General features: G+C 40.4%; 1 protein-coding gene across 3 annotated transcripts in view; it reads right to left on the bottom strand.

The window, feature by feature from the left end:
* Positions 1–25,152, bottom strand: part of PFAS (phosphoribosylformylglycinamidine synthase) — a 29,678-nt gene extending 4,526 nt beyond the window's left edge. Inside the window, exons 1-26 of one of the 3 annotated variants that reach the window (XM_074225573.1) lie at positions 25,072–25,152; positions 22,014–22,177; positions 18,574–18,709; positions 15,912–16,017; positions 14,370–14,559; positions 14,137–14,242; positions 13,465–13,605; positions 13,220–13,344; positions 12,846–12,974; positions 11,256–11,387; positions 10,706–10,834; positions 9,897–9,970; positions 9,660–9,816; positions 9,253–9,314; positions 8,833–8,994; positions 8,352–8,477; positions 8,067–8,198; positions 7,387–7,617; positions 6,293–6,473; positions 6,033–6,116; positions 5,514–5,669; positions 5,078–5,197; positions 4,695–4,840; positions 4,388–4,595; positions 4,125–4,216; positions 3,913–4,027 (exon numbers count right to left, since the gene is read on the bottom strand). In XM_074225573.1, the coding sequence (XP_074081674.1) occupies positions 3,913–4,027; positions 4,125–4,216; positions 4,388–4,595; positions 4,695–4,840; positions 5,078–5,197; positions 5,514–5,669; positions 6,033–6,116; positions 6,293–6,473; positions 7,387–7,617; positions 8,067–8,198; positions 8,352–8,477; positions 8,833–8,994; positions 9,253–9,314; positions 9,660–9,816; positions 9,897–9,970; positions 10,706–10,834; positions 11,256–11,387; positions 12,846–12,974; positions 13,220–13,344; positions 13,465–13,605; positions 14,137–14,242; positions 14,370–14,559; positions 15,912–16,017; positions 18,574–18,709; positions 22,014–22,161 (3,388 nt within the window). In that variant the 5' untranslated portion in view covers positions 22,162–22,177; positions 25,072–25,152. The other 2 variants (XM_074225574.1, XM_074225575.1) reach the window with 2 other exon arrangements.
* Positions 25,153–26,687: the final 1,535 nt, after the last annotated feature.

Raw genomic sequence — 26,687 nt, 5'->3', positions numbered from 1 at the left:
GAGAGGGGGGGAAATATGAGGGACTTAATGAGGATGAACTGCATGTATAGAAAAATGATACTGATAATATTCATATGAACCTTCTCAGTTAATAGAGCAGGTAGAGGGAGCTTTAATAGTTGAAGCACAGGAGAAAGCTGAATTCGAAGATAAAGGAGAGGGGGAATAGACCAAGATATTTCATATAATAATATTTTTCTTTATTACAATGAGCTATTGCAATGATATGGAAGAGGGGAAGGCAAGGGGGAATGAGGGAACCTTCGCTCTCATCAGAGGTGGCTAGGAGAGGAAAACAGTATTATACTCAATGGGGTTTAGGCATCTAGAGTAAGAAGTGGAGGGGACAGGGGGAAGGGGGGTGATGTGAGTGATGTAAGAGAGGATGGACCATGGCGGGAGAGTGGTCAGATATAACACATTTTAGGGGGAAGCTAGGTGGCACAGTGGATAAAGCACCAGCCTTGGAGTCAGGAGTACCTGGGTTCAAATCCGGGCTCAGGCACTTAATAATTACGTAGCTGTGTGGCCTTGGGCAAGCCACTTAACCCCATTTGCCTTGCCAAAAAAAAAACCTAAAAAAAAAAAGATAACACATTTTTTTTTTTTTTTTACTTCTTGCAAGGGGCTGGGATTGAAAGGCCTATCCAGGACCATAAGGCCAGGTGGATGTTGGGCCTAAGGGGTGGTATGGGGAATCTGTCTGCTGCACCACTCAGCAATCCTACAGCACAGTCAGAGTGAAAGGAGAGAGAAAATATAGTACATGGTAGTGGAGAAATACGAAAGGAAGGGAGTTGCAATCAGCAATGGCACCGGTGGAAAAAATATGGAAGTAACTTTTGCGATGGACTTAGCATAAAGAATTTGATCCAACAGAGTTGTTGGTGTTGGAACAAAGACTCAAGCACATTTTTTTATTATTATTTTGGGGGGGGGTGCAGGGCAAATGGGGCTGGGTGGTTTGCCTGGGGCCGCATAGCAGGGTGATCGTTGGGTGTCTGAGGCCGGATTTGGACCTGGGTGCTCATGGCTTAAGGGCCAATGCTCTGTCTGCCACCCAGCCACCCCTACTATTATTACTATTTTATTTTATTTTGGGTCTCTTTTTTTCTTTTTTTGGTTTTTGCAGGGCAGTGGGGTTGGGGCAGCTTGCATGTCACACAGCTGGGTGATTGCTGGGTGTATGGGGCCGGATGTGGGCTCAGGTGCTCATGGCTCCAGGGCTGGTGCACCGTCCATTGAGCCATCTGGCCATACCTACAATTATTACTATTAAGAATATTTTATTAATGTATAAAAAACATTAATTGTACAAAATGAGAATATTAAACATATATATATATATATATACATATATGTATATAAAAGAAAAGCAGCCAACTTCAAAAACAAATCCAGAAGAAATAATTTAAAAATTACTGGGCTACCTGAAAGTCATGACCAGGAAAAGAGCCTAGACTTCATTTTTCAAGCAAAATTGTCCTGAGATCCTAGAAGCACAGGACAAAATAGAAATTGAGAGAATTCACCAATCACCTCCTGAAAGATCCCAAAAGAAAAACTTCCAGGAATATTTTAGCCAAATTCCAGAACTCCCAAGTCAAAGAGAAAATACTAAAAGCTACCAGAAACAAACAATTCAACTACTGTGGCTCTACAGTCAGGATTACACAGGAACTTGCAGCATCTACATTAAGAGCTCATAGGGCTTGGTATATGATATTCCAGGAGGCAAAAGATCTTGGTTTACAACTGAGAATCAACTACCCAGCAAAACTGAACATCTCAGGGGAAAAGATGGACTTTCAGTGAAACAGAGGACTTTTAAACTTTTCTACTGAAACAACCAGAGCTGAACAGAAAGTTTGATCTCCAAGTACAGGACTCAGGTGAACCACAGAGAGGGCAGATGAGAAGGACTAATTATGAGGAACTGATAACTCATATGAACTTTCTCATTTATAAGAATAGTTAGAAGGAACATATATAGACAAGGAAGGAGCTGAATATAATGACATAATATAGTAAAAAGATGGAGTCAATGGGTGATAAAGGAAAGTACTGGGAAGAAAAGAAAGGAGAGGAAGAAGGGGCTAAGATATTTCACATAAGAGTCAAGAAAAAGCTTTTTCAATGAAGTGGAACAGGGGAAGGTGAGAGGGAATTAGTGAGCTTTCATTCTCATCAGAAATGGCTCAGAGAGGAAATAACACACACACTTAATAGGGTATAGAAATCTATCTTACCCTAGAGAAAAAATGAGAAGAAAGGGATGGAATAAGGGGGAATGGAGGGGGAGGGAAGGTGATAGAAAAAAGGCAAGATCGTGTGAGAACCTACTCAGATACAATACACTTTTAAACAGGGACAGGGTGAAAGAAGAGAGAGAAGAGATGAGAGGGGGGAGGAATAGTGTTGGGAAATTATCATTTTCTTTTACAGATCTCTCAGTATTGTCCATGATCACTAAACTGCTGAGCAGAACTGAATCCCAACATAGTTGATCATCAGTTTATGCAAGTTTTTCCAGGCTTCTAAAATCTGGACATTCACAATTCCTTACAGAACAAAAATAGTACTCCATAACAGTCATATGGGCATCCCCTGAATTTCCAATTTTTTGCCACTACAAAAAGTTGCCATAAATATTTTTGTATATATAGGTCCTTTCCCCTTTTCTATGATCTTTTTGGGATACAGATCTAGCGATGGTATTGCTGGATCAAAGATTACACACAGGCTAATATTACAGAAAAGGGAAATAACAAATGTTAGAGACATGGAAAAATAGGGACACTAAAACACTGCTGATGGAGTTGTGAATTGACCCAACCATTCTGGAGAGTAATCTAGAACTATGCCCAAAGGCCAACATATATCAGCTCCTTTTACAGAGACAAAGAATTGGAAATCAAGGTAATGCCCATCAGTTGAAGAATGGCTGAAAAAATTGAGGTACGTCATTGTAATAGAATATTATTGTGGTATAAGAAATTATGAAAAGGCTGATTTTCAAAAAACTTGGAAAGGTTTACACAAATTTATACAAAGTGAAGTGAGAAGAGAGAATAACACTGTATACAAGTAATACCAATATTGTACAATGATCAACTGTGAATGACTTAGCTATTCTAAAAACTACAATGATCCAAGACAGTTCCAAAAGACTCATGATAAAAATGCTATTGTGCTTCCAGAGAAAGAACTGACTGAATCTGAAAGCAGTTTGAATCATATTACCTTTTTTTATGGGTTTTTCTTTTCCTTCAGGCCTGTCTTCTTATATAACATGATAAGGTAACAACTTTTACCTTATTTAGCTTAAAATAGTATTTAAATTTTTTAAATTCATGTAAAAAAATAAACAAATATGGAAGATCACTAGAAAACAAAATAACAGAGGGAAAGTTTATGAACTAGAGAGTTCATAAACAGAAAGAGGAGAAGGGAGGAATCTTTTTTTTTTTTTTTTTTTTTTAGATTTTTCAAGTCATGGGGTTAAGTGGCTTGCCCAAGGCCATATGGCTAGGTAATTATTAAGTGTCTGAGGTCGGATTTGAACCCAGGTACTCCTGACTCCAAGGCAGATGCTCTGTCCACTGTGCCACCTAGCCGCCCCGAAGAGAGGAATCTTTAGGGGTCTCTGGATAATGTAGGATTGATTTTTATTTCCAATATACATTGATATTATCCTAACCTTTCAGTTCACTCTTACCATCATTTACTGAAGACAGATAAAAACAAAGACATAGGTTTATCTGCCCAATATATACTGTATATCTGATTCCAAAGCAGACTGGATCCTTTGAGAGCAAGAAAGAAAAGGACCATTTATGTTAAAGGAACTTCAGGTAGGGATAGGGGAGGGATATCAGGTCCCTGGCAGAAGGAAGCTAAATAAAAACTGACCTTTTGCAGACCCCAGGACATCTGCATAGCTGAAGCCACCAACAAAGGCCACACCTTGAAATGTGTCCAGTCCAATGGTCCCAGAGCAAAGATCCTGCATTGTCACGTCCCAAACCTGAAATTAGGACAATAGGAATCACATTAGAAATCGGACTCCTAAGACTGGTGCTACTCATTTTCAGCTCTCCTTTTGTGTTGTTTTCTCTGCTTACCTCAAATCCAGCCATGTAGAAAGCATCTGCCATCTCTCTATCTCCATTGCTTCCTTCCTCACGCAGTATGGCCACTCGAGGTGTTGGGCCTCCTGGGAGAAGAAATCTTAAAGACTGATTAAGGAATCTCATCACCCCGCCCCCCCAACTCCTAGAAGTTAGCAGACCAAGCATCTAGCCCTTATTCCTGCCCCCCCCAAAGATCTTTCTTTCTTTCTGGTCCCCCCGCCCTTAGAAACTAGGTATTCAAGATCTACTCTTACCAGGTTCATGGGGCACAGAGGTTTCAATAGGAAAAGGTGGTAAACTGTAGCAAGGTCCTTTCCGTTCTCTTAACCCAGCTTCCTCCTCATTCACACAGCTTGGCTCAGCCTGCAACCGCTCCAATTGGAAACTTGTCTCCTCCCATAATGCACGCAACTGTCCTACTGCCTCCTCCAAAACAATTGTTCCATTCACTGCCACCTGAACCTGGGGAGAATGGGGAGGGGAGAGATAGAAATGGAAAAGGTCATTCTGGCTATAAGTCCTGGGAACTCTAGCTTGCCCAGCTAAATCCCAACCTCTTACCCTGGCATGGGGGCCATTCCCAACTGTGCGGCCTATGGAAAGGCAGGTGAGGCCAGCATCCTGATATCGTTTCTGCACCTGGGCTTCATCCAGTTCCCCTACCTCGAGTACCAAACCCAGTTCCTCTGCAAACAGTACTGGTAACACTGGAGGAGAAGCAAAAAAACAAAGGGCAAAAGGTCAAGAGGGTTGACAGGAAACAGAGAACAAATGGGTCAGGAAGAATTGAAGCTGAACATGGGATACCTGAGAAAAGAACAGAGGTTGACCATATTCTCAAATTCCATTATATAAGAGAAAAAAAAACCCAGTCTAAGTGATGAAGAAGGAAAATAGGAAGAGGACAGGTGGGAGTTAAAACTTTAAACACTTGAGTCTCTTACCATCAGCCTCAGGAAAGGGCAGATCTACTTCTATCCCACAATTCCCAGCAAATGCCATCTCCAGAATGCAAGTAATGAGACCTCCATCACTGACATCATGGCCGGAACTTAAGAGATGGTCTAAGGACAAAAGAGGTCATTCATCAATTTCTTTCCAAACCATACCTTCACGGAGAAAAGAAACACTAGGAGACAGAGGTAACAGAGTCCTCTTTTTTTTTTTTTTTTAGGTTTTTCAAGGCAAATGGGGTTAAGTGGCTTGCCCAAGGCCACACAGCTAGGTAATTATTAAGTGTCTGAGACCGGATTTGAACCCAGGTACTCCTGACTCCAAGGCCGGTGCTTTATCCACTACGCCACCTAGCCGCCCCTAGAGCCTTCTTTTTATCCTCATTAACTATGGGGTCAAGCTTTCTGTGCTGTGTCCTTGACTCACCTCTCAGCAGTCCCTGAGTAACATTAAAGGCACAAACAAGGTTTTCAGGAACATCCAAGTCAGGAGGCTCTGTTCCAAGCTGAGAGAAACACTGAGCCAGGGCTGTGCCCCCCAGGCGGTGCTGGCCAGGGCTAAGAGGCACATATAAAAGACGACCTGAAAATATAAGGAAGTTCGAGGATAGGGAATAAGAAAAAAAGAGTTGGATATATGATTTCATTTCTACAGAGAACTGCCATGAAACGAGGACATTCCCTTTACCAATTTGCACAGGGTCATACAGCCATGTATCAGAAGTAGGATTGAAATTCAGGCCTTTGTGGCTCCAAAGTCAGTTCTCTATCTGCTGAACCATGCTGCTCTGAACTCACTATACTGCCAGCCTGCATGAGGATCCCCCCAAATACCACAACTCTCAGCATGCACCAGTTTCCCTTCCCCATTTTCCAGGTATTAAGAGGTTGTGAAAGGAGAAAGGGGGCTGCCTGACCTCTGATCTTCCAGGAAAGGGGGTGATACCTTGCCCTCCAGGGTTCTTGAGGTCTGGGGTCACAGTGCCCATTATGTCAGGGCAAACAGCATAGGCTGAAATGACTAGAGATCCTAGTATAAGAAAAGAAGATATGGATGAATTGAGTTCCACTTCTCACACTTACCCCCTCCCTCCACCAGGTGTTCATTACAGGGCTCCTTCCCTGTTCTATTTACTTTTCTAGACTTTCCAATTTTTCCTACTTCATCTTTTCCTCCCCTATCCTATTAAGATCATTCCATCTTACCAGGTGCCCTCACGGTTTCATTTCCAACACGAGCAGCCATGCTAAGTGAGTCCTTGCCACCATCCACTGCCACGCCCAGGGCACGCATGACAGCTACCATGGCCACACAGGCATCCACTAGAGTCACTCCATCCCCAGGGAGCTTAGCTGGCCACATCCAGTTTCCACTGCATTTCACATCCTGAGACAAGGAATGACACATGAGGGTTAGAGAAAACTGTAATATGAGAGAAGAGTAAAAAAGGTGAGTTGGGACAGAAGAAATTCTATGTAAGGTCCAGGGCAGTCAGGAAATTGGTATTTGTAGAGAAACACCAAGCATGGGCTGAAATGTCAGAGAAATGAGGGACTAGAGGAGTGAAGAAAGTGGAACAGGGTTAAGGGACTGGTCCACATGTGCAAAAAATATTTAAGTAGCTCTTTTTACGGTGACAAAGAATTGGGGATGCCAAACTGAAGGGATGCCCATCAATTGGGATATGGCTAAATAAATCCATGCCATAATAGTATATTTATGTTATGGAGCACTAATGTTTTTTTAGAAATCATGAGCAGCTAGACTTTAGAAAGCCTGGATAGCCTTGTATGAACTGATGCTGAGTGAAGTGAACTGAACCAAGAGAACATTCTACACATTAACGACATTGTAAGATGATCAACTATGATGGAATGCAGCTCCTCTCTTAGCAGTTCAAAGATCAAGGACAGTTCTGAGAGACCTGTTATGGAAAATTCCATTCACATCCAGAGAAAAAACTAGAGTCTGAATGTAGAGCAAAGCATACTATGTTCACTTTTTAAAACTTATGGTTTTTCTTTCTTTCTCATGGTGTTTTTTCCCCCCTTAATTCTAATTTCTCTCACAACTGGTAACATAGAAATATATTAAGGACAACTGTCCATGCACAACTTTTACCAGATCATCTGCCACCATGTGAAGAGAGGATAGTAGAAAAATGTGAATTCATAAATTTCACAAATGGATGAATATTGAAAACTACCTTTGCATGTAATTGGAAAAATAAAATAAAGAAAAAAATTATGGGGCTGGGATAGTCAGTTTGGGAGAATGTGCGGGCAGGGCTGGATCTTACCTGTAGATCAGTGATCTGTGCAAACACCAGATTGGTGAGGGCTTCAGCCACAGCCAAGCGAGCAGCTGCCTTAGGGTCCAGCAGGCTTTTGATTGGCTGTTCACCTAAAGCTGTGGCTGCCCCCACCAGTTCCCTGTGACTCAACGCCACCACTGCTACATCGGCTAGAGGTGTGTGAAGTGGCCCCACACACTGTTGCTGAGCCACCAATCCACCCACTGATCGGTCCACCTGTGGGATGAGTGTTCAGGCATTAAGATACAATAGTCAGATACACCCAAGAAGAGAAAATAGAGATTCCTGAGGGCTGGGGAGAAAGGAGGAATGAAGTACTATTGAAGAGAGTAAAGAATACTCTACTTCCAAGGGACAGGCAGAAAGAACAAAGAACAGAAGTCCCCAGTCCCAAGAGGGAGCGGCTAGGGAAGAAGAAATGACCCCAACTCAACTGGTATAACTCTCATTCAATCCCTTGGTGTTTGAAAACCCAGGAGGACATTTAACCATGTGGCCCTAAGAGTACCTGTCCCTCTGGTAAAATCCCACTGACTCCCATCTTCATCTACTCAAACTTCCCCACTTTGTACTCTTCTCCTGAGCTGGAGGAAGGAAACAAGCTTGGAGAATTGGGCAAAGCTTTCAATTTTCTTGCAATGAGAATTCTTCGAAGGAGGAAGTACCTTGTTAGTTAAGTAGCGCTTGCTGGCCACGGCAGGCAACCGCAGGATCCTATCGAGAGCCTGAAGGACATTTAAAGCAGGGGGCAAAACCAGGGGCTGTAGAAGGCAGGGGACTCTCTCAAGGAAGAAATCCTGGAAGAGAAATACAGGTCATGGAGGTCCTGAGGAGAAGAAATCAGTCAGGGAGGGTCAGATGGTGTAAGAAGAGTGCCTAGGATTATAAAGGGTAGGGAGCAAGCAGCTCAGATTTCTAGGCAATGCTCTTAACTCTTCCAATCACAGCACCTTTCTAGGCATTTTTCCCAGCACCCAGTCCAGTTTCAAGTCCACAGGGGTTGAGGGAAGAGCAGAGGGTCCATCCCCATGATCCTCTTTGCCCAAAAGACATTTCCGGTCTTCTACTAATACAATCTAGAGAAAGATGAAAAAGAGAGAAAATAAACAAACTCCACAAATGATCATAGACAACTGGTAATAAGACTTCTGCTACCCACTAAATCCATACTCTACTCCCATGACACATTCTATTCTCTTACTTTTTTGCTTTCCAGGTCTTCCTGACTCAATGTCCAACATTTGACTCTCCTCCTCAAACACACCACAGCTGCTGCAATTGTCACTATGCTTCTTTCAAGTCTTGTTGTTCAGTCACTTCAGTCATGATCACCCACCCATCCTGCCCATCACAAGACTCTGATCCATCCTTCCTTGCAAGCAATTTTCTCCATTCCTGTTCAAGCTCAATCCTGTTGTCTAGGATTCTCACCCGTCCATCTCCCATAATGGTTCCAACGTAACAGACAGGACAGCGTTCTCGAGAGCAGACTTGGTTCATGAAATCCCGATGAGAAGATCTTATCAGCAGGGCATTTGATTCTTGGTACTCAGCTCCCCAGATTTCCAGGGCATTCAGTGTGGGATCTCCCAACTACAAAACCACAAGACAGAAGAAGAAAAGATCAAAGGACCAATTGGCCCTTGAGAAGCAGAATGGACTTAAATAAGTCAGAAAGGTAGATAAGAGTCATTTCTTCTCCTGTGATTCCCTCAGATTTCTTACAATTCCTGGGGGCAAAGACCTGGTAGAATTGTAGGGGGTGTGTGTGTGTATAGACACACACACACACACACACACACAGCATATGTTAAGGCACAACATGGAACTCCAGAGTATGAACTGACAAACCTGGAAGCGGCTGGTGTAGATCCTGGCTCCAGCTGGATCACTCAGTTCCTTCAGGACATTGCCTAGGAGAATGGGTGAGATCAAAGTCAGACAGGCACTCAATACTCCTACCCTCAGACTAAAGGGTCTCTCAATATCAGATCTCACTTTACTTACCTAACCTTACTCTGTGGGGAATGGGGGGAGTGACCACAGGGGAAGTTTTTAATTTTTCTCTCGCTCATTTCCATAGTCCTTATCTTTCCCACCCTTCCTCTAACTACTATAGCTAAAGTTCACATCTTCCTTAGTGAATCAAGATCCTTATCTGTAAGGGAGGAAAGACACATTGTGTGGTAGTGAGGAGAAGATGGTTTGTGGCCATAAAAAGTTCCCTGGACTCTATACACCATCCCATAGCTCCTCACCATTGCCACCTGCTCCTTGATCATGAAGGCTGCAGATGGGATTCCCTCCAGGGGCCTCCACACAAGCCCGGATTACCCGATTCATCTTTTGTTCCATCTCAGGGTCACCCCGTTGCACTGCCCCAAAATCCAGATCATTAGCATTGTCCCCTTGAACCTGTTTGAGGACAGGGCAAAAGATCTTGCACCCTATGCAACACAGCTTTTAGCCAGCAGCTTTCACACTCTTCAACTCACCTGGATGGATGAAGCAGCTCCACCCCCAAGTCCAATCCTATAGACAGGCCCTCCAACTTTCACAACCTCCATATCTGTGAGTAAGTGAGATAAGCCAGAGTTAGAGAATGGAGAAAAATAACAAGAGCCTGTCAAGAGGGGGTCTCCAAGTCCTTACAGCCAGGAATACAGAAGAAGAGTGAAACTAAGGTTACAGGCTAGAAAAGGATCAAGCAAATAATAAATATTTATTAATTCATGTTTTGCATGACTGAATATGTATAAACCTTTATCAAATTGCTTGCCATCTCAATGAAGGAAGACAGTAAGGAGAGAATTTAGAATTCAAAACTAAAAAAAAAAGCTAAAAATTTTTTTTATATGTAATTGGGAAAAAAATATTAATTTTTTTAAAAAAAACTTCAATAAAAAAAACTTCACTTTTTCTTTTTTTGGGGTGATTTTATCAGTATAGGGAATTTCCAGTAAGGAATTTCCTTAACCATTGCAGACCAGCACTTTCTTTTCAACTTATGGTCACAGAGAGCTTAAAATATCATTGTATGTCCCAGGTCTTCCTGGCTCCAAAGCTGTCTATCCAATACACAATGCTACCCCCTTTACTGACTTAATAGAGAAAAGAGATAACAAGAGGAGGAAGGGAATATGTAATAAAAATGGTTATCTTGCCACAAGACTAGAGCAGCACTGAGTAAGAGGAGAGAATTATCCCTGACTTTGAAAAAGATTTAGATTCAATTAGGAGTCAGGAAGCTAACTGGAGAGATGGATTCTTTTCTTCCCTAAGATCTATATTCTAAGGATCTTACCTGGTTCAGGGGCTTCTTTCTTTACATGCTTGGCATCTATGGATCCAATACCACCTGTAAACATGATTGGCTTGATCCATTCCCGCCGCTGCCCATTTGGGAGACAGAGTCCCAGGGATCGGGCAAAGCCTGGAGAGAAGATATGATAAATCCAGGGGAGAATAAAGACTGACAAACTTCCACAGTCCTCAGTAGTCCCAATGTTGAGCCCACAGCTGAAACTGTAAGGCTGAGGCTTCATTTCTTTCTCCAACTACTTTTTAGCTAGGTACTTCAGGGACAAGTCATTTTACCTTGCTAAGGGTCTTCCCTCAGCTGTAAAATGGGGATAATTTATTCTAACACCTGAACTATGAGGATAAAAAAAAAGTATGGATAATACACTGTGAATCTTAATGTACCATATAAATTTTGGCTATGACCACCTGAAGTAATCAGTCCTCTTAGACATTGGCTCTTCCCATCAAGACCTAAGTGTCTAACTCTCACTTACCCTCTATTTATCTGAGGGGCCCAGATGATAAATAGGAACCCTGTTCATCAGCCTTACCTGCCAGCACTGGTTCTCCGAACTTGTTTCCATAGTCAGATGCCCCATTACTTGCTTCAATTGCAACTTCAAGAGGATGGGCAAAATTACTTGGATACTGGAAGTTTGGATCTTCCCAAGGTAAATTATAACCTGGGAGGGTTACAAGGAAGAGAAGATACTAGTGAGATTGGGCAGGTTTTCTGTTATATGTTCACAGCTGGGTCAGCAAGATGCACCACTATATCTCAGACCATTTGTACTCTATGGGTCACTTCTCTTCAATCAGAGAATAGGAAAAGTATAGGGGCATCAACTATACTGCTGACCCCTAAGCTTCATCCCAATGTCTCCAGCAGTATTATGCTAAGAAAGTACATTTGGAAAGGAATTGCAAACTACAGTTTTCTCATTATGAGTATTAATATGGCTTTGGGCCAAAGGCTGTCAATGTAATTCAAGGTGAACCCAAAGACTTAGTACAATCTTAAATTATTAAAACTTTTAACATTAGTACATACTATGAAATAAAATAATAACTTCCTATTTGATAGCTTAAAACTGCACTGAGACTTTTGGGACACCCTGTATTACCAAACTATATTATTTATTTTTAATCTTAAAAACCAAAATTTTAAAATATAGTTGCCTTAAAAACAAAATGTTAAAAATATAGGATTAATCGATATAACACTAATGAACTGATAAAGAAGAGTGCTATCCATCCCCAGGGAAAGAGTTGATAATTGAAACATACCTTTTTTTAGGGTTTTTGTTTTTTTTGGAGGGGGACAGTCTATTTCTTTCACAACATGACTATTATGGAAATGTTTTGCCTGACTGGACATTTATAACTTATATCAAATTACTTGTTTTCTCAATGGGTTGTGGAGGGAGGGAGAGAATTTGAAACTCTAAAAAGTTTAAAAAATATATGTAAATGGAAAAAATTACATGCTAAATAAATAAATTTTAAAAAATTAAAAAATATATAGGGTTAAAATGAAACAGAAAATAAGTAAGAAATTAAGTTTTCTCTGGAATTTATCATTAACCAATAAGTAGAGGTCATTCTAGTAAAGATTACACCACACTTAGGGAGATCAGAAAACTTATAAAACAACAAAGAGAGGGTAACGGGATATACTTAACAAGAGTAACCAAAACCTTAAACTTTCCCTGGAGACATTCTATTATTTGATACCCAAGAGAATCACCCCTCTACAATGCTATTTTGTGAGGGGGAGATACAATTCTTTTTTTTTAGTTTAAGTACCAGGAGGGCAGGGCAAGTACTCCTTTCAAATTATAAGGAGAGTACCTGACAAATCTTCCTTTTAAATTTTAAGGAAGATTTATTTCAATCTAAGAAAAACTGACCTTTGACCAGGAATAGTTGTAAAAGCTTAGTCATTATTATATACTTTGACACCCCCTATGGAATAAGTACCACAAGCAACTAAAAGTCCATCTACTATACAGCCACTACATGAAGACTGGTAGGCACCAAGCCATTCAATCCCTTCTGCTAAAGGAAATGGAACATCCCCATTATCCCCTAGGATAAAGAATGTATTAAGTATAATAAGGGGACTTTTATCTGAAAGACACCTGGGATATGTAGATTGCCAAAGCAATAGCCTGCAGTGCCAGCCACAACATGGGCCCCTTGGCCTGTACACTGTACGTCTCGAATTCGGCCCCCAGTTCCTGTGGTAGCACCACTGAAAGGAGCAACACCTAAAGCATGGAAAAGACGAAGAGAAGATACAGAGAGCAGCACAGTAATAGACAAATCTTTCCAAGACCTTTCAGGGAATTCTGAATCTGGTTTCCCAGTTTCTCTTCTCCTCTCTGTATACAGTTTTCACTCCCTTTAGGGAAATAATATATCCCCAAACCACAATCCTCCCAATTCCTACTTCTGTCTCATGGATTCAGAATCCCACATCCCAAGGTTTTCCACACCCTGACTACTAGCTTACCAGTGGGAAAATTGTGAGTCTCTGCTGTGAAGATGACGTGTCTCATTCCTGTCTGCTTCTGAAAACGGCTGGGCTTGGAAGGGTCCTCTGGGCACAGGGATTGTACTTCTTGGCCCTGGATAGCACTGACAATACAGGCACAGCCCTTATTTCAGTGCTGGATCAAGGGTCATGGGTCCACATGCTTTAACCCTCAGTCTCATGGGATTAAGCTGGAACTCCTGGTTCCCCATCTGGGTCCTTACCTGCTGTTGTCACAAAATTTAATGACATTGTTGGGGTTAGAGGTTGCTTGTGTACTCATTATGGCATCAAATAATGAGTGTTCCAGCTCTTGCCCATCAACCCAAAGTCGACCTTTGAAGAACCAATGTCGGCTATGTTCACTAGAGGAAGAGAACATGGAAGTAATTATATTGGGAAGGAGGAATCTGCACAACTTGCCACATCTTTTCAGTTCAGATCTGTAATGAGGTCTCTATTTCAAACCCGAAATTTGACACATCCCATCATCCAAACCAATTATAAAACGGGTTAAACACTATACATATTTTGGGATTTTTTTGGTTATTTTGGAATATATATATATATAAAATCTTCACTAGCACCAACCCCAATCCCCAATTTACTCCTTCAATATTTATACTGAAGAATACATTTTTGATAAGGTTATTCCCTACTGGTAAAGAGAGCTCCTCATCCATCCTTTGTCAGAGAATGCCATTCTTATCTGGGTTCTCCTGGAGGATTCACCATTAGTATAAACTGAGAGGGGTTATCTCATAGAAGTTTTATCTCTGAGATCATAGTCCCTTAACACCAAGAACTTAGAAATGAAGCCACAATACAAAACATCAAAAGAAGAAACCCAAACCCCAGTTTTTACTATAAACTACAAGTGTCCCAATTCATTTCACCTATTGGACTGAGCCAAGTCAAAGGTCTCCACTGTGCTGGGGTTACGTTTCAGCTCCTGAAAGCAACGGGTATAAAAGTCCAAGTCCCAGGAGTCCATGGCCAAACCTAAGGATTGGATGACAGACTGCTAACCCAGGAAAACAAACCATCCTGCCCATTCATTCTCCTCTCCCTGCTCCCCACTGATATTCCTGGCTCTTCCCTATGCCCAGGTCCCACCCAGGATACAAACCTAGCTCTTTATTGGCCTTCTCCAGAGCAGTTCTTCCCTCAGTCAGGATGTCAATGAGACCATTACAAGAGGCAGGAGGACTCCCTGTAGAGAAGCTCTGGATAGGCCTAGGAAAGTATTGCTCTGTCATCTGATCGTGGATAGCAGCTAAAGCAATAGCTTTCTCCTTAGCTGAGGGGGCAGAGGTAAACTGAAGGGAGAACCAAAGAGATTAAAGGATAAAAAATGAGAGGGGTAAGAAGAACATGGAACATAATAACTTTCAGACTTATGAATAGGAGAAGAATTTATGAAGAAATGAGAGAGTATTGAGAGATGTAAAATGGATAATTTTTATTACATTAAAAAGAATTAGCACAAATAAAACCACTGTAAGCAAGATTAGAAACAATGAAGACAATTGGAGGAAAAATTATGCAGTTTCTCAGATAAGGTCTCATACTTCAAATACACTGAGAACTTTATCAAATTTATAATATTATGAACATTCCTCTACTGATAAATGGTCAAAGGATATGAACAGGGAGCTTTTGGATGAATAAATCAAAGCTATATACAGTCATAAGAAGAAATGCTGTAAATCATTATTGATTAGAGAAATGAAAATTTAAACAATTATGAGAGATCTTCTCACAGACATCAGATTGGCTAAAATGATAGATGGGGAAAATGACATATGTTGGAAAAATTGGGACACGAATACACTGTTGGTGGAACTATGAACTGATCCAACCATTTTGGAGAGCAATCTAGAATTAACCCCAAAGAGTTGTAAAACTGCGTATACCCCCTGACCTAGCAATATCACTATTAGGTAAGTTTCCTAAGGTGATTAGGGAAAAAGGAAAAGAACCTTATGTGTTCTAAAATATTTACAGCAGTTCTCTTTGTGGTACCAAAAAAACTGGAAATTTGAGGGGATGCCTGTCAACTAAGGAATGGCTAAACAAATTGTGATATGATTGTGATAGAACATGCTGTTCTGTAAGAAATGTTCAGCAGGATGATTTTAGAAAAACATGGAAATACGTGCATGAAATGATGAAAAATATGATGAGGAGAACCAAGAGAACTTGGATACAGCAACAGAAATATTGTTGGAAGAATAACCATGAATAACTAAGTTATTCTGAGTATTATAAATACTCAAATCAATTACAAAGAATCAATGAAGATGCTATCAACCTATAGAGAAAAAATTGATAGAATTATGCATAGTATGACTTTACTTATATGCATATAACCATACACACACATATGTTTAGACAGTTTAGAATTTAAAATGTAACCAAAAAAATTAAATTTTAAAAAATAAAAACAAAACAAAGAGTGGGGAAATAGAAAAAGACACACAGCCAGAGACCAAGAGATAGTCAGAAAGGAAGAGAAATAGCAGAGTTGTACCCTCTCCCTTCAACTCCTTCATGCCAGGCTTTCTCCCTGCCACATCAAATTATTTCAATTTCTTTATCTTATCTTCATAATTCTCCTCCCCAAATTCATCAAACTCTAGTACTTTGTCCAAAGTCATTATTTTCTTACAGTGAGCCGGTAGCGTCGAGTTATCTCCACACGATCCACAGCCCTCAGTCCTGCTGCCCAACACACGGATACAATGTTGGTAGAAGTTGGACTAGAAAAGTTCAACCTGAGAGAAGTTGAGAAAAGACAATAAGGGGCGGCTAGGTGGCACAGTGGATAGAGCACTGACCCTGGGGTCAGGAGTACCTGAGTTCAAATCCGGCCTCAGATACTTAATTACCTGGTTGTGTGGCCTTGGGCAAGCCACTTTACCCCATTTGCCTTGTAAAAACCTAAAAAAAAAAAACTCTTAAAAAAAAAGACAGAAAAGACAATGAAGCAGCATTGAGGGTCAAATATCTCTGGGTTTCCATGATCATGATCTAGGACCTTTCTAGGAAGGATGCTTTACCTTTGCATGCCAACATGACAATTTTCTGGCTTTTGTCATCACTACCTTCAGTTTATTCAAGCACCACCATACTATACTTCAGACATTTATACTACAGTTAAATTCCCCATGTAAATCTATCTAGGACTAAAAATTCACAAATATAATCTGATCTGCCTCAAAACCAAAGTTCATCCTCCCTTGTTTCAAACTGGATAGTTCCCATGATTCTGTGAGTCAAAGTCTAAAATAAGCTGACTTAAAAATCATACATCAAAAAAAAAAATCACAAAAAATTATTTAGGAGCAGAGATTATCAAGAGGGGTAGGAATATGAAACAAAGAGGGACTATCCCTATCCCCCTTTTCTCAAATGGCCATCCTTTAACCAGGAAACTGCATTAAACCATCCACTATGGTATCTTTGCCAAGAAAATCCCAAATGGAGTAACAAAGAGTCATATATGACTGAACAACAAAAAACTTTAATTCAGAATTGTTCCAGAGACATCCCTGATTAGAATGTTCCTGAGGGGACTTGTCTACAGGCTCTCATGAGCTGAGATACTGATCACTTTATATAAGCCATTATTCACTTTTTAACTCCTCTCTGAACCCTCAGCCTACAACTACACAAATATTTCACTTTGCACCTCTTTGCTGTGGCTAAACATCACTGACAGAAATTATTCTATTAGCTCAGACCAGATGTCTCATAGCTAGAAGAATCCTTATCACCTCAGGTAAAACACTTTATTTTGTCAGTACACCAGACATGATTATATAATGAAAACCCAACCCATGCTAACCAAACTGATAAGGAAATTATGCATAAACTGGAATGCTATTTCATTCATCCCAAATGGTATGGAGAACCTTTCCCTCTAGATAGACAGGTCACTTGGAATCACAGATCAGAGGGCTGTATAGTAAATACAGAACCATAGAAAAGAGACTTGGATATTAATAACAGTTAAGTCTAACAAACAATGCTGGGATCTTAAAAATGCTTCTGTCTAGAACTTCTTTCATTAGAGCTAAAGTATCCAGTGTTAGAGTCTATTGATAATATTTTAATTCGGTTTCTTTTATTTTAGATTCCACATAGACCACTTCTCTTCTATTAACGTTAAATTGAATAGTTATGTAATTGAATATATCACTATCTATGTATCACTTCACTATCTGTGTATCACAATGTATATCACTTTCACTACTTTAGTTTGATATTTTATACACATACACATGTGCTTCCCTGGATAAGGAAGGACAGGACTTTTGTCTTTAAATCCTTAGCACTTAAGGGCAGTTTCTGGTACATAGTAAATACTGGATTCTATTGACAAATTAATGTTCCCATCAGAAGACCTAAAGTCTGAGATGGAACATTTACATGATACCTGATCATAGCTTACTTCTGAGAAACTATAGACTTTTGATAAGATCTGGATTATAAACAAGATTCCTACAGTTACCATTTATTAGTTGGAAACATCATTTAACTTCTCAACTTCCTCATCTTTAAAATGTGGATATTTTTATTAGAATCGTCAGCTAACAAGGGTAAAGGACTTTATAAAACAAAAAGCACAAATGATTTCAGCTATCATAGTGCTCAGAAAACATCTTCTGATGACCCCAATAATGATGTGTGAAATATACCTAGGTAAGAGTCTTCAATGTTGGTACAAGTTGTATTCCAATTATGCAAGACCATGCCTTTGAAAACAGAATTTGTTTCATTTTTATCATTATATTCTCAGTGCCTACAACTACACCTTGTACATATTCTCTAACTACTCCTGGCTCACCATTTCTGAAAGACTGATGAAAGACTAGCCTAGAATCAATGCAAGTCAACATCTCTGGGAACTCATAGAAATTGTTATTAGTTTTCCTTCCTAATTTCTTCCCTAAAAATTTAAAGGATGATTGATGGTAGAATAGGAAAAGGTTGAATATATTCCTAGTGGGGGGGCAGTGTAGGTAGAGAATGGAAGAAAAGAGACAGATAGGGGTGGCTAGGTGGCGCAGTGGATAAAGCACCGGCCCTGGAGTCAGGAGTACCTGAGTTCAAATCCGGTCTCAGACACTTAATAATTACCTAGCTGTGTGGCCTTGGGCAAGCCACTTAACCCCAATTTGCCTTACAAAAATCTAAAAGAGAGAGAGAGAAAGAGAGAGAGAGAGAGAGAGACATAAAAAATATCCCAAGAAGTAGAAGTAGCAAAAGCAAAGTGAAGGAGAAATGGAAGAGGGAAGGATAATTTACAGTATAAGGGCTAAACTCACCTGGGTCCCACCTCAAGCAGTAAATCATTGGGGCCTGGCAAAAGCCAAGGCTCCCTTGCCACATCATCTGATTCCAAAGGACATCCAAACAACCACTCCAGCTTCTTCGTCTCCTGGGGATTTGGAAGGAACTCTGCTGTGGAAGAAGTAAAAAAGAAAATATAGTATCCTCAGGTAGACTTCCTTTCCTTTAGTCCCTGGCACTTCCTCAATACACGCAACATTATAATATCCAATTTTTATTACTTAATTCTTAATAGTAAGAATTTTGTTAAATTTTAAAACATAAAAAGGTTGAAATCAAGTTGTATTTTAACTTGTAGAAAGAAATATAGTTGAATATATGGACTTAAAAATCCCCCACTCCTACCTTGTCCACCAAGAAAACATTTTTTTAATACCATTTTTTTCAATTACTTTTTTTAAGATTTTGAATACCAAGTAGTTTTTAGTTGATTTTCTAGGGTTTTCTAAGTATATTATCATATCATCTATAAAAGCGTGAAAATTTTGTTTCCTCAATGCCTATTCTAATTCCTTCAATTTCATTTTCTTCTGAGAAAGCTAACATTTTTCATACAATATTGGATAATAGTGGTTTTAACAGGCATCCTTATTTAATTCCTGATCTTACTAGAAATGCTGCTAGTTTATTCCCATTACATATAATGCTTGTTGATGGCTTTAGATGGATACTGTTTATCATTTTAAATAAAACTGTTTATTCCCATGTTCTCTAGTGTTTTTAATAGAACTGAGTATTGTATTTTGTCAAAGGCTTTTCCAGTATATATTGAAGTAATCATATGATTTCTGTTAATTTTATTATTAATATGGTCAATTATGTTGTTTTCTTAATATGGAACCAATCCTGCATACCTGGTATAAACACGACCTGATCATGGTATATAGCCTATTAATAGCTTCATTTTGCACAAATAAAACTATGTGGTAAAGATTAGAAGGAATGCAAAACGCTAGAAAACAATCTTCACAGCTAGTATTTTTTTTTTTAGGTTTTTGCAAGGCAAATGGGGATAAGTGGCTTGCCCAAGGCCACACAGCTAGGTAATTATTAAGTGTCTGAGAGCGAATTTGAACTCAGGTACTCCTGACTCCGGGGCTGGTGCTCTATCCACCATGCCACCTAGCCACCCCCACAGCTAGTATTTCTGGTAAAGGACACATTTCTAAAAATAGAGAACTGAATCAAATTTATAAGATTGCAAGTCATTCTCCAATTGATAAATGACCAAAGGAAGTGGACAGGCAGGTTTCAAATGAAGAAATTTAAGCTATTTGTAGTCACATGAAAAGATGCTCTTTTGATTAGAAAAAAGGAAATTAAATCAACTCTGAGGTACCACCTCACACCTTTCAGATTGGCTAAGATGGAAAAAAATGATGATCAATGTTGGAGAGGATATGGGAAAACTGAAACACTAATGATGGAGTTGTGAACTGATCCAACCATTCTGGAGAATAATTTGGAACTATGTCCCAGACAATAAAACTGTGCATATCCTTTGATTCAGCAATACCAGTACTAGGTCTATATCCCAAAGATACCATAAAAAATGTGGAAACTTCCACATGTTCAAAAATATTTTTAGCAGCTTTTTATAGTAACAAACAATTGGAAACTGAGGTGATACCCCATCAGTTTGGGAATGGCTGAAGAAGATATGGTATACGTTATAGAGTACTATTGTTCTGTAAGAAATTATGAGTGGCTGAACTTTAGAGAGCTCTAGAAAGACTTGCATGAACTGATGCTGAGTGAAGTGAACAGTGCCAAGAGAACAATGTACACAATTTCAGTGACATTCCATCCAACATCTCATTTTCCCCTTCTATCATTTTAGCTAATCTGATAGGTATGTAATATCTCAAAGTTATTTTAATTTGCATTTCTCTAATCACTATGATTTAGAGCTTTTTTATTTTCATTTTTTTTTAGTTTCATATGACTATATATTCATCCAAAAACTGCCTGTTTTTGACCATTTATCCTTATTCTCATTTTTTTTTTAGGTTTTTGCAAGGCAAATGGGGTTAAGTGGCTTGCCCAAGGCCACACAGCTAGGTAATTATTAAGTGTCTGAGATCGGATTTGAACCCAGGTACTCCTGACTCCAGGGCCAGTGCTTTATCCACTGTGCCACCTAGCCGCCCCTTGACCATTTATCAATAGGGGAATGTTCATATTCTTATAAATCTGATAAAGTTCTCTTTATATTGGAACTAGGAGAACTTTATCTGAGAAACTGACTATAAAATTTTTCCCCAAATTTTCTTCTTAGCTTCTAATCTTGTTACAAAGGTTTTATTTGTGCAAACCCTTTTAAATTTAATGTAATCAAAATTATCCGTTTTACATCTCACAAATGCTATCTTGTTTGTTCATAAGTTCTCCTATCCATAAGTCTAATAGGTAATATGCTCCATATTTTTCTAATTTAGTTAAGATATCTCCCTTTATGTCCAGGTCATGTATCCATCCTGACCTTATCTTGGTTAGTGGTGTAGAAGATTGGTTTATACTCAATTTGTGCTATTCTGCTTCCCAGTTTTCCCAACAATTTTTACTCTATTGTGAATTCTTATCCCAAAAGCTTAAATCTTTATATTTGTCCAATACAAAGTTACTATAATCATTTCTACTGTATACTGTATGTCTATTCCATTTCACTCATTCACTTTCCCATTTCTAAGTCAGAACCAGATAGTTTTGATAATTACTGCCATATAATATAAGTTCAAGATCTGGTATTTTGAAACTTCTTCTCTTTACATTTTTTTCTTTAATTCTTTTGCTATTCTTCCAAATGAATTGTTGTTCAATAGAAGGAGTCAAGAAGGGAGAGATAATAAATGCTTGCAAAAATGTGTGTGTGTGTGTGTGTGTGTGTGTGTGTGTGTGTGTGTGTGTGTATTTTTTTTTTTTAGGTTTTTGCAAGGCAAATGGGGTTAAGTGGCTTGCCCAAGGCCACACAGCTAGGTGATTATTAAGTGTCTGAGACCCGGTTTGAACTCAGGTACTCCTGACTCCCGGGCTGGTGTTTTATCCACTACGCCACCTAGCCACCCCAAAATGTTTTTTTAAAAGCCACAGAATCTGTTTTTAACTGGACTGTGTATTGGTATGGTTGGATCTCTTCAGAATCAGAGCAAGAATATATATATATATATATATATATGTATGATGCTTTTAACAGTCATAGGATGATTTCTTTTCAACCATCTGTGTATTTAGGTTCAAGTCTCAGTTCTACAACTTTCTCCCTGTTTGTCTTGAATCACTCTCTGGTTTTTTATCTGTAAAATGAGAGGGGTGGATTAGATGATCTTTAAGATTTCTTCAGATTCTAAATCTATGGTTCTCATCCTGACTCAGATCCTCCTCCCTAACAATCCAGGCAAGCATCTAGATCCTTTACCTGTCCAGTTCACATTATAACATAGCTCTGTCTCTATATCCTGTAGGGTGGTCAGCTTCTCCTTGAGTTTCCTCTTGGTGTGCCCGGAGGCTGCTCCCTCATGACCAGAAGAATGGACATAGAATCGAAGCACCTGGGACAGCTGCATAGATATACCTGAAAATCTGTAACAAAGCAAAAATTGTACAAAACGTATTTCCCTCCATTATAACTTTTTGTTTGTTTGTTTTTTGCAAGGTAATGGGGCTAAGTGACTTGCTCAGGGTTACACAGCTATGTAAGTATTAAGTGTCTGAGGTTGAAGTTGAACTTAGGTCCTCCTGACTCCGAGACTGGTGCGATCTCCACTGGGCCATCCAGCCCCCCCCCCCCCAATGACTTCTTTTAAAAACTGAACATCAAGTTCCTCAAGAAAAAGTTTCAAGAGAGACAGGTTGAAAGAGCATTACAATAGATGCTCAAGGGTGGTTAGGTGGCATAGTGGATAAAACACCAGTCCTGGAGTCAGGAGTACCTGAGTTCAAATCTGACCTCAGACACTTAATAATCACCTAGCTGTGTGGCCTTGGGCAAGCCACTTAACCCCATTTGCCTTGCAAAAACCTAAAAAACAAAAACAACAACAACAAAAAACAATAGATGCTCAGGGGACAGAGTAGGAGTAGCTATTTTAGACTTTTAAGGTTTGAGGAGCAAGATCCCTTTTCCACCCATCTCCAACTTAAGTCCATCCTATTAAATGCTTTTGGGAAAAGAGAAAGGCAAGGGAGAAACAACTTGAAAAACAGAGCTGCTAGGGGTAAAGCTTCCATGCTTTCAAGACTGAAGTCTGGCTCAAAGACTTTCACCGGCTCTCCAATTTCTGCTTGCCTGTTGTTTCCCACTCCTTTTTGGTACAGTTGTTCCCATGTAGAAGGGCATCTTCTCCCCAAATCCTATTCTATCCTTCAAAGTCCCAGTTTCAATACCATCTTCTGCTGATCACCCCAAAACCAGTCATTGAATATCTTCATTTTATGAACTTGAATAGCATCAAATGCCTGTAACACTTATTAAGCATTTATTAGGGCAGCTAAGTGGCACAGTGGATAGAGCACTGGCCCTGGAGTCAGGAGTACCTGAATTCAAATCCAGTCTCAGACACTTAATAATTACCTAGCTGTGTGGCCTTGGGCAAGCCACTTAACCCCACTGCCTGGCAAAAACCTAAAAAAAAAAAAAAAAAAAAAAAAAAGAATGAAGGACAAACATCATTAACACTACTTTTTTGGATCAAAGACCTTGAACTAGAAGGAATCTACTTAAGAGGGCAACTAAGCTATCTCCCCACTCACTCCATTTTAATAATAAGGAAATCACTTGTGAAAGATCCCACTAGTAGTTAGGTGGCAAAGTCAAGATTTAAACTCCAAACCAAGGTTCTTTCCACTACAGTAACTTTTCATGTGTTTTTCACTTCTTCAATAAAACTAAGCTCTTAGAGGACAGAAGAAAACTGTCAATGTGGAACACTGCATACCCTTTCAGAATTGGCTACTAAGATAGTTAATTTTCCTGACATTTTTCCTCCCTTTTTTGTTTCAAGAATTGGTTCTGGGGGAGGCTAGGTGGTGCAGTGGATAGAGCACTGGCCCTGGAGTCAGGAGTACCTGAGTTCAAAACTGGCCTCAGACACTTAATAATCACCTAGCTGTGTGGCCTTGGGCAAGCCACTTAACCTGGTTTGCCTTGCAAAAACCTAAAAAGAAAAAATTGGTTCTGAAGGGAGAATGGTAGAGAAAGATTACTTTTTGGCAATTAGTGTCATTAAACAAAAGATCAATAAACTTTGTCTTGTAATAGTTTGCATCTCCCACTGTTTTGTTTTTTTTTAGTGCTAGAAGAGATACTATAGGAATGTGATGATAAGAACACAGGATTTGGAGTTAGAAGACAAGGATTTGAATCTTAGGTGTATAATTTTCTACCATTGTGATCTTGGGCAAGCCACTTAATCCACCAATATGCTCCAATTTGAGAGGTTGGACCCCATGACCCATGAAAAATGCTTCCAAGGCTAAATTTGTTATCTATCCTCTAGTGGTAGTATTCCCTCTCTTGAGAAACAACATATTCTCTCTAGGTCTGAGGAGTGAATTTGCTATATAGCTAACTATATAGAAACTAACTTCCAAATTTAGGATAGATTGGTTCTGGGACAACAGCCCACTGCTGGGAATCTAGGGAAGAATGATCTCATTTCAACAGATCATTTCTGATTTTTCACAAAGCCCAATTGGAGCTCATAATCACTCTTCCACTTAAAAGTTTTCTGTGCCTTTTTTAATACCTAAAACTAGTTCATGGTAATTGTTGAAATTCATACTTTTTTTTTGTTTTCTGCAAGGCAGTGGGGTTGAGTGACTTAACCAAGGCCACACAGCTAAGTCATTTTTTAAGTGCCTGAGGTCACATTTGAAGTCAGGTCCTTCTGACTCCAGGGTCGGTGCCCCATCCACTGTGCCACCTAGCTGCCCCCCCCCATTCATAGGCTTTTAACATTTGCAAAGAGCTTTTCTGAATGCTCCCTCAGTTTACTGCCACCACCCACCCTGGGCAGGAAGGTGCTATTCTCTCCTTACATCACTATCTTTTCGGTGCCATCACCGTTGGGCACTACATCTGCAGCCCAAACTGTGCATGTCACTCTCGGGCCTTCCCCAAACACTGTGGGAGGGCCTGTTAGGCCGCCTGTTGCAGGAGCCTCCCCGGGCCCGGCTGCGCCCGCGCCCTCCCTCGGGCTTGTCATCTTTTACCAGGCCGAGGCCTCCGAGGTACAAAGGTCTCGCCCGGGATGCTCCCAGTCCTTTGGCGCCAGATTCGGGCGGAAGTTGGAAGCGCATCCGTGGCCGAGGGGGCTGCGCCCGCGCACTGAGCAGAAGCAGCGTGGCGGCGCACGTGGGGGCTGGGCAGAGTGAACGCGGGGGCCCCCGAGGCTGTGGGGCGCCATCAGTGTCGGCGCCGGGCGCCCCTCCGGACGGAGACGAGGGCGGCGGAAAGACAGGGAGCGTTTACTCACGCCAACAGGAGATGCGGGTCCTCCGCGGGAGCCGGCTGCGGAAACTCGGGGGCGGGCTCCCAAGGGCGGGAAGGCTGAGCCCGGAGGTCTCGTCTCGCGACAGCTTCCCTAGCGCGCTGCGCCCCCACCCCGCCCCCACCCGGAGGCTTAGACCGCCGGGAAAGTGGGGCTTTTTCATCCCGTCATTATTTGAGTATTTTTTCCAACTTTTCATAATCATATTAAGCGTTTATATAACGAAAGCGCTTAAAACATCTCATTTTTATTCTCACGGCAACTCTGAAGGTGCTATTTATTATCCCCATTGTACCGATGGGGAAACTGAGGCAGGCAGCATTTAAGTGACTCGCCTAATCTCACACAGCTAGTCTAAGAATTTGAATTTGCCTTTGGAGTGATAAAAATGGTTTTTAAAATGTCTTTAAAAAAATGGCACACCTCTTTCATGGCAGGAGAGAGGGGCGGGGAAATGCCAACATACAAGCGCTTTCATGCACTTGGAAAGACTTTGTTCCTGCTCCTTCATGCCAACCATAGGCTGGGGTCACAAATCTAAATTGATACAATGGTTCCTATATATTTCCACCCTAATGAGCAAGAATAGATAGATGTCTTTGAGCATATGCAAAGGAAAAGGTCAAGACTTGGTTATTCTAATAGAGTTTGTCATTTTTGGAATGGGATTAGAACTCCCAGTTTTGTGATTGACTGGGGCCATTCCCCCTTTGTAATATATTTCAAAGAGGTCCCCCTCCACACCCCGTGAAGACCAACACCCTACATTCCTCACAACTATCTTCCCTACCCAGTCCTAAAAGAGAAATACCCCTGCGATTGTCACAGGACAATCTATTCCCTTTATTTTTATAGAGATGGACAATGGAGGCATCCTTGAATTCTTGGGAGATGACCTCTTCATGTATATAATCACCTTTTGGATGAGCCATGGACACCCCCCCACCCCCCCTTGTAGATCTCGGCTGGGATAGAATCAGCACCAGGTGCTTTGCCACTTGAAAGTGTGTGGGATATCTTTAATAAAAATAAATTTAAAAAATATAGAGACTCCTCTGTGCAAAAAGGAAAGTTTATTTTGACTTCCCTGGAGAAAAGGGCACCCCCAAGTCTCCCAAAAGTAGTGAAGATCAAGGAGCTGCCCCAAGGTGCCAGTCAAGCAAGATTATATGGCCTAGCATGATTCCCCCCCTCTCGTCCAACCTGATTGGTCAAGGTTTTCAGAGTTACAATCTTTACTCGAAAAATCTACCCAGCAACAAAGAGAAGAATAAAAGGTTTTCATAAAATATCACCTCACCATCCAGATGGCAAGGGTATCAGAAGATTTCTAATGACCTTCTGTTAATATCTGAGTATGCAAGGTCTTCTTAGTTTAGCACTTATCAAACAAAGAGAAGGCAGGCTACTGTTCTCACAGTCCATTATCAAATAGGTGGCTAAGACTGCAAGGTCTCTTCTCTGGAAGTATTCCACTGTTTCCCTCCCTAACAGAATTAATGCAAGATCTTTCTGGAAATAATACACTGTTCTGGAGGGTGTCTGACTGGGAATGCAAAGCCTCTCACCCTCTTCTAAGAATAGTCTAAGGGTAATAGTCT

This window comes from Macrotis lagotis, chromosome 2 (genome assembly GCF_037893015.1).
Source record: "Macrotis lagotis isolate mMagLag1 chromosome 2, bilby.v1.9.chrom.fasta, whole genome shotgun sequence".
Classification (NCBI taxonomy): Eukaryota; Metazoa; Chordata; class Mammalia; order Peramelemorphia; family Peramelidae; genus Macrotis; species Macrotis lagotis.
Note: the sequence above shows the minus strand (reverse complement) of the source record. Positions and strands in the feature narration are given on the sequence as shown.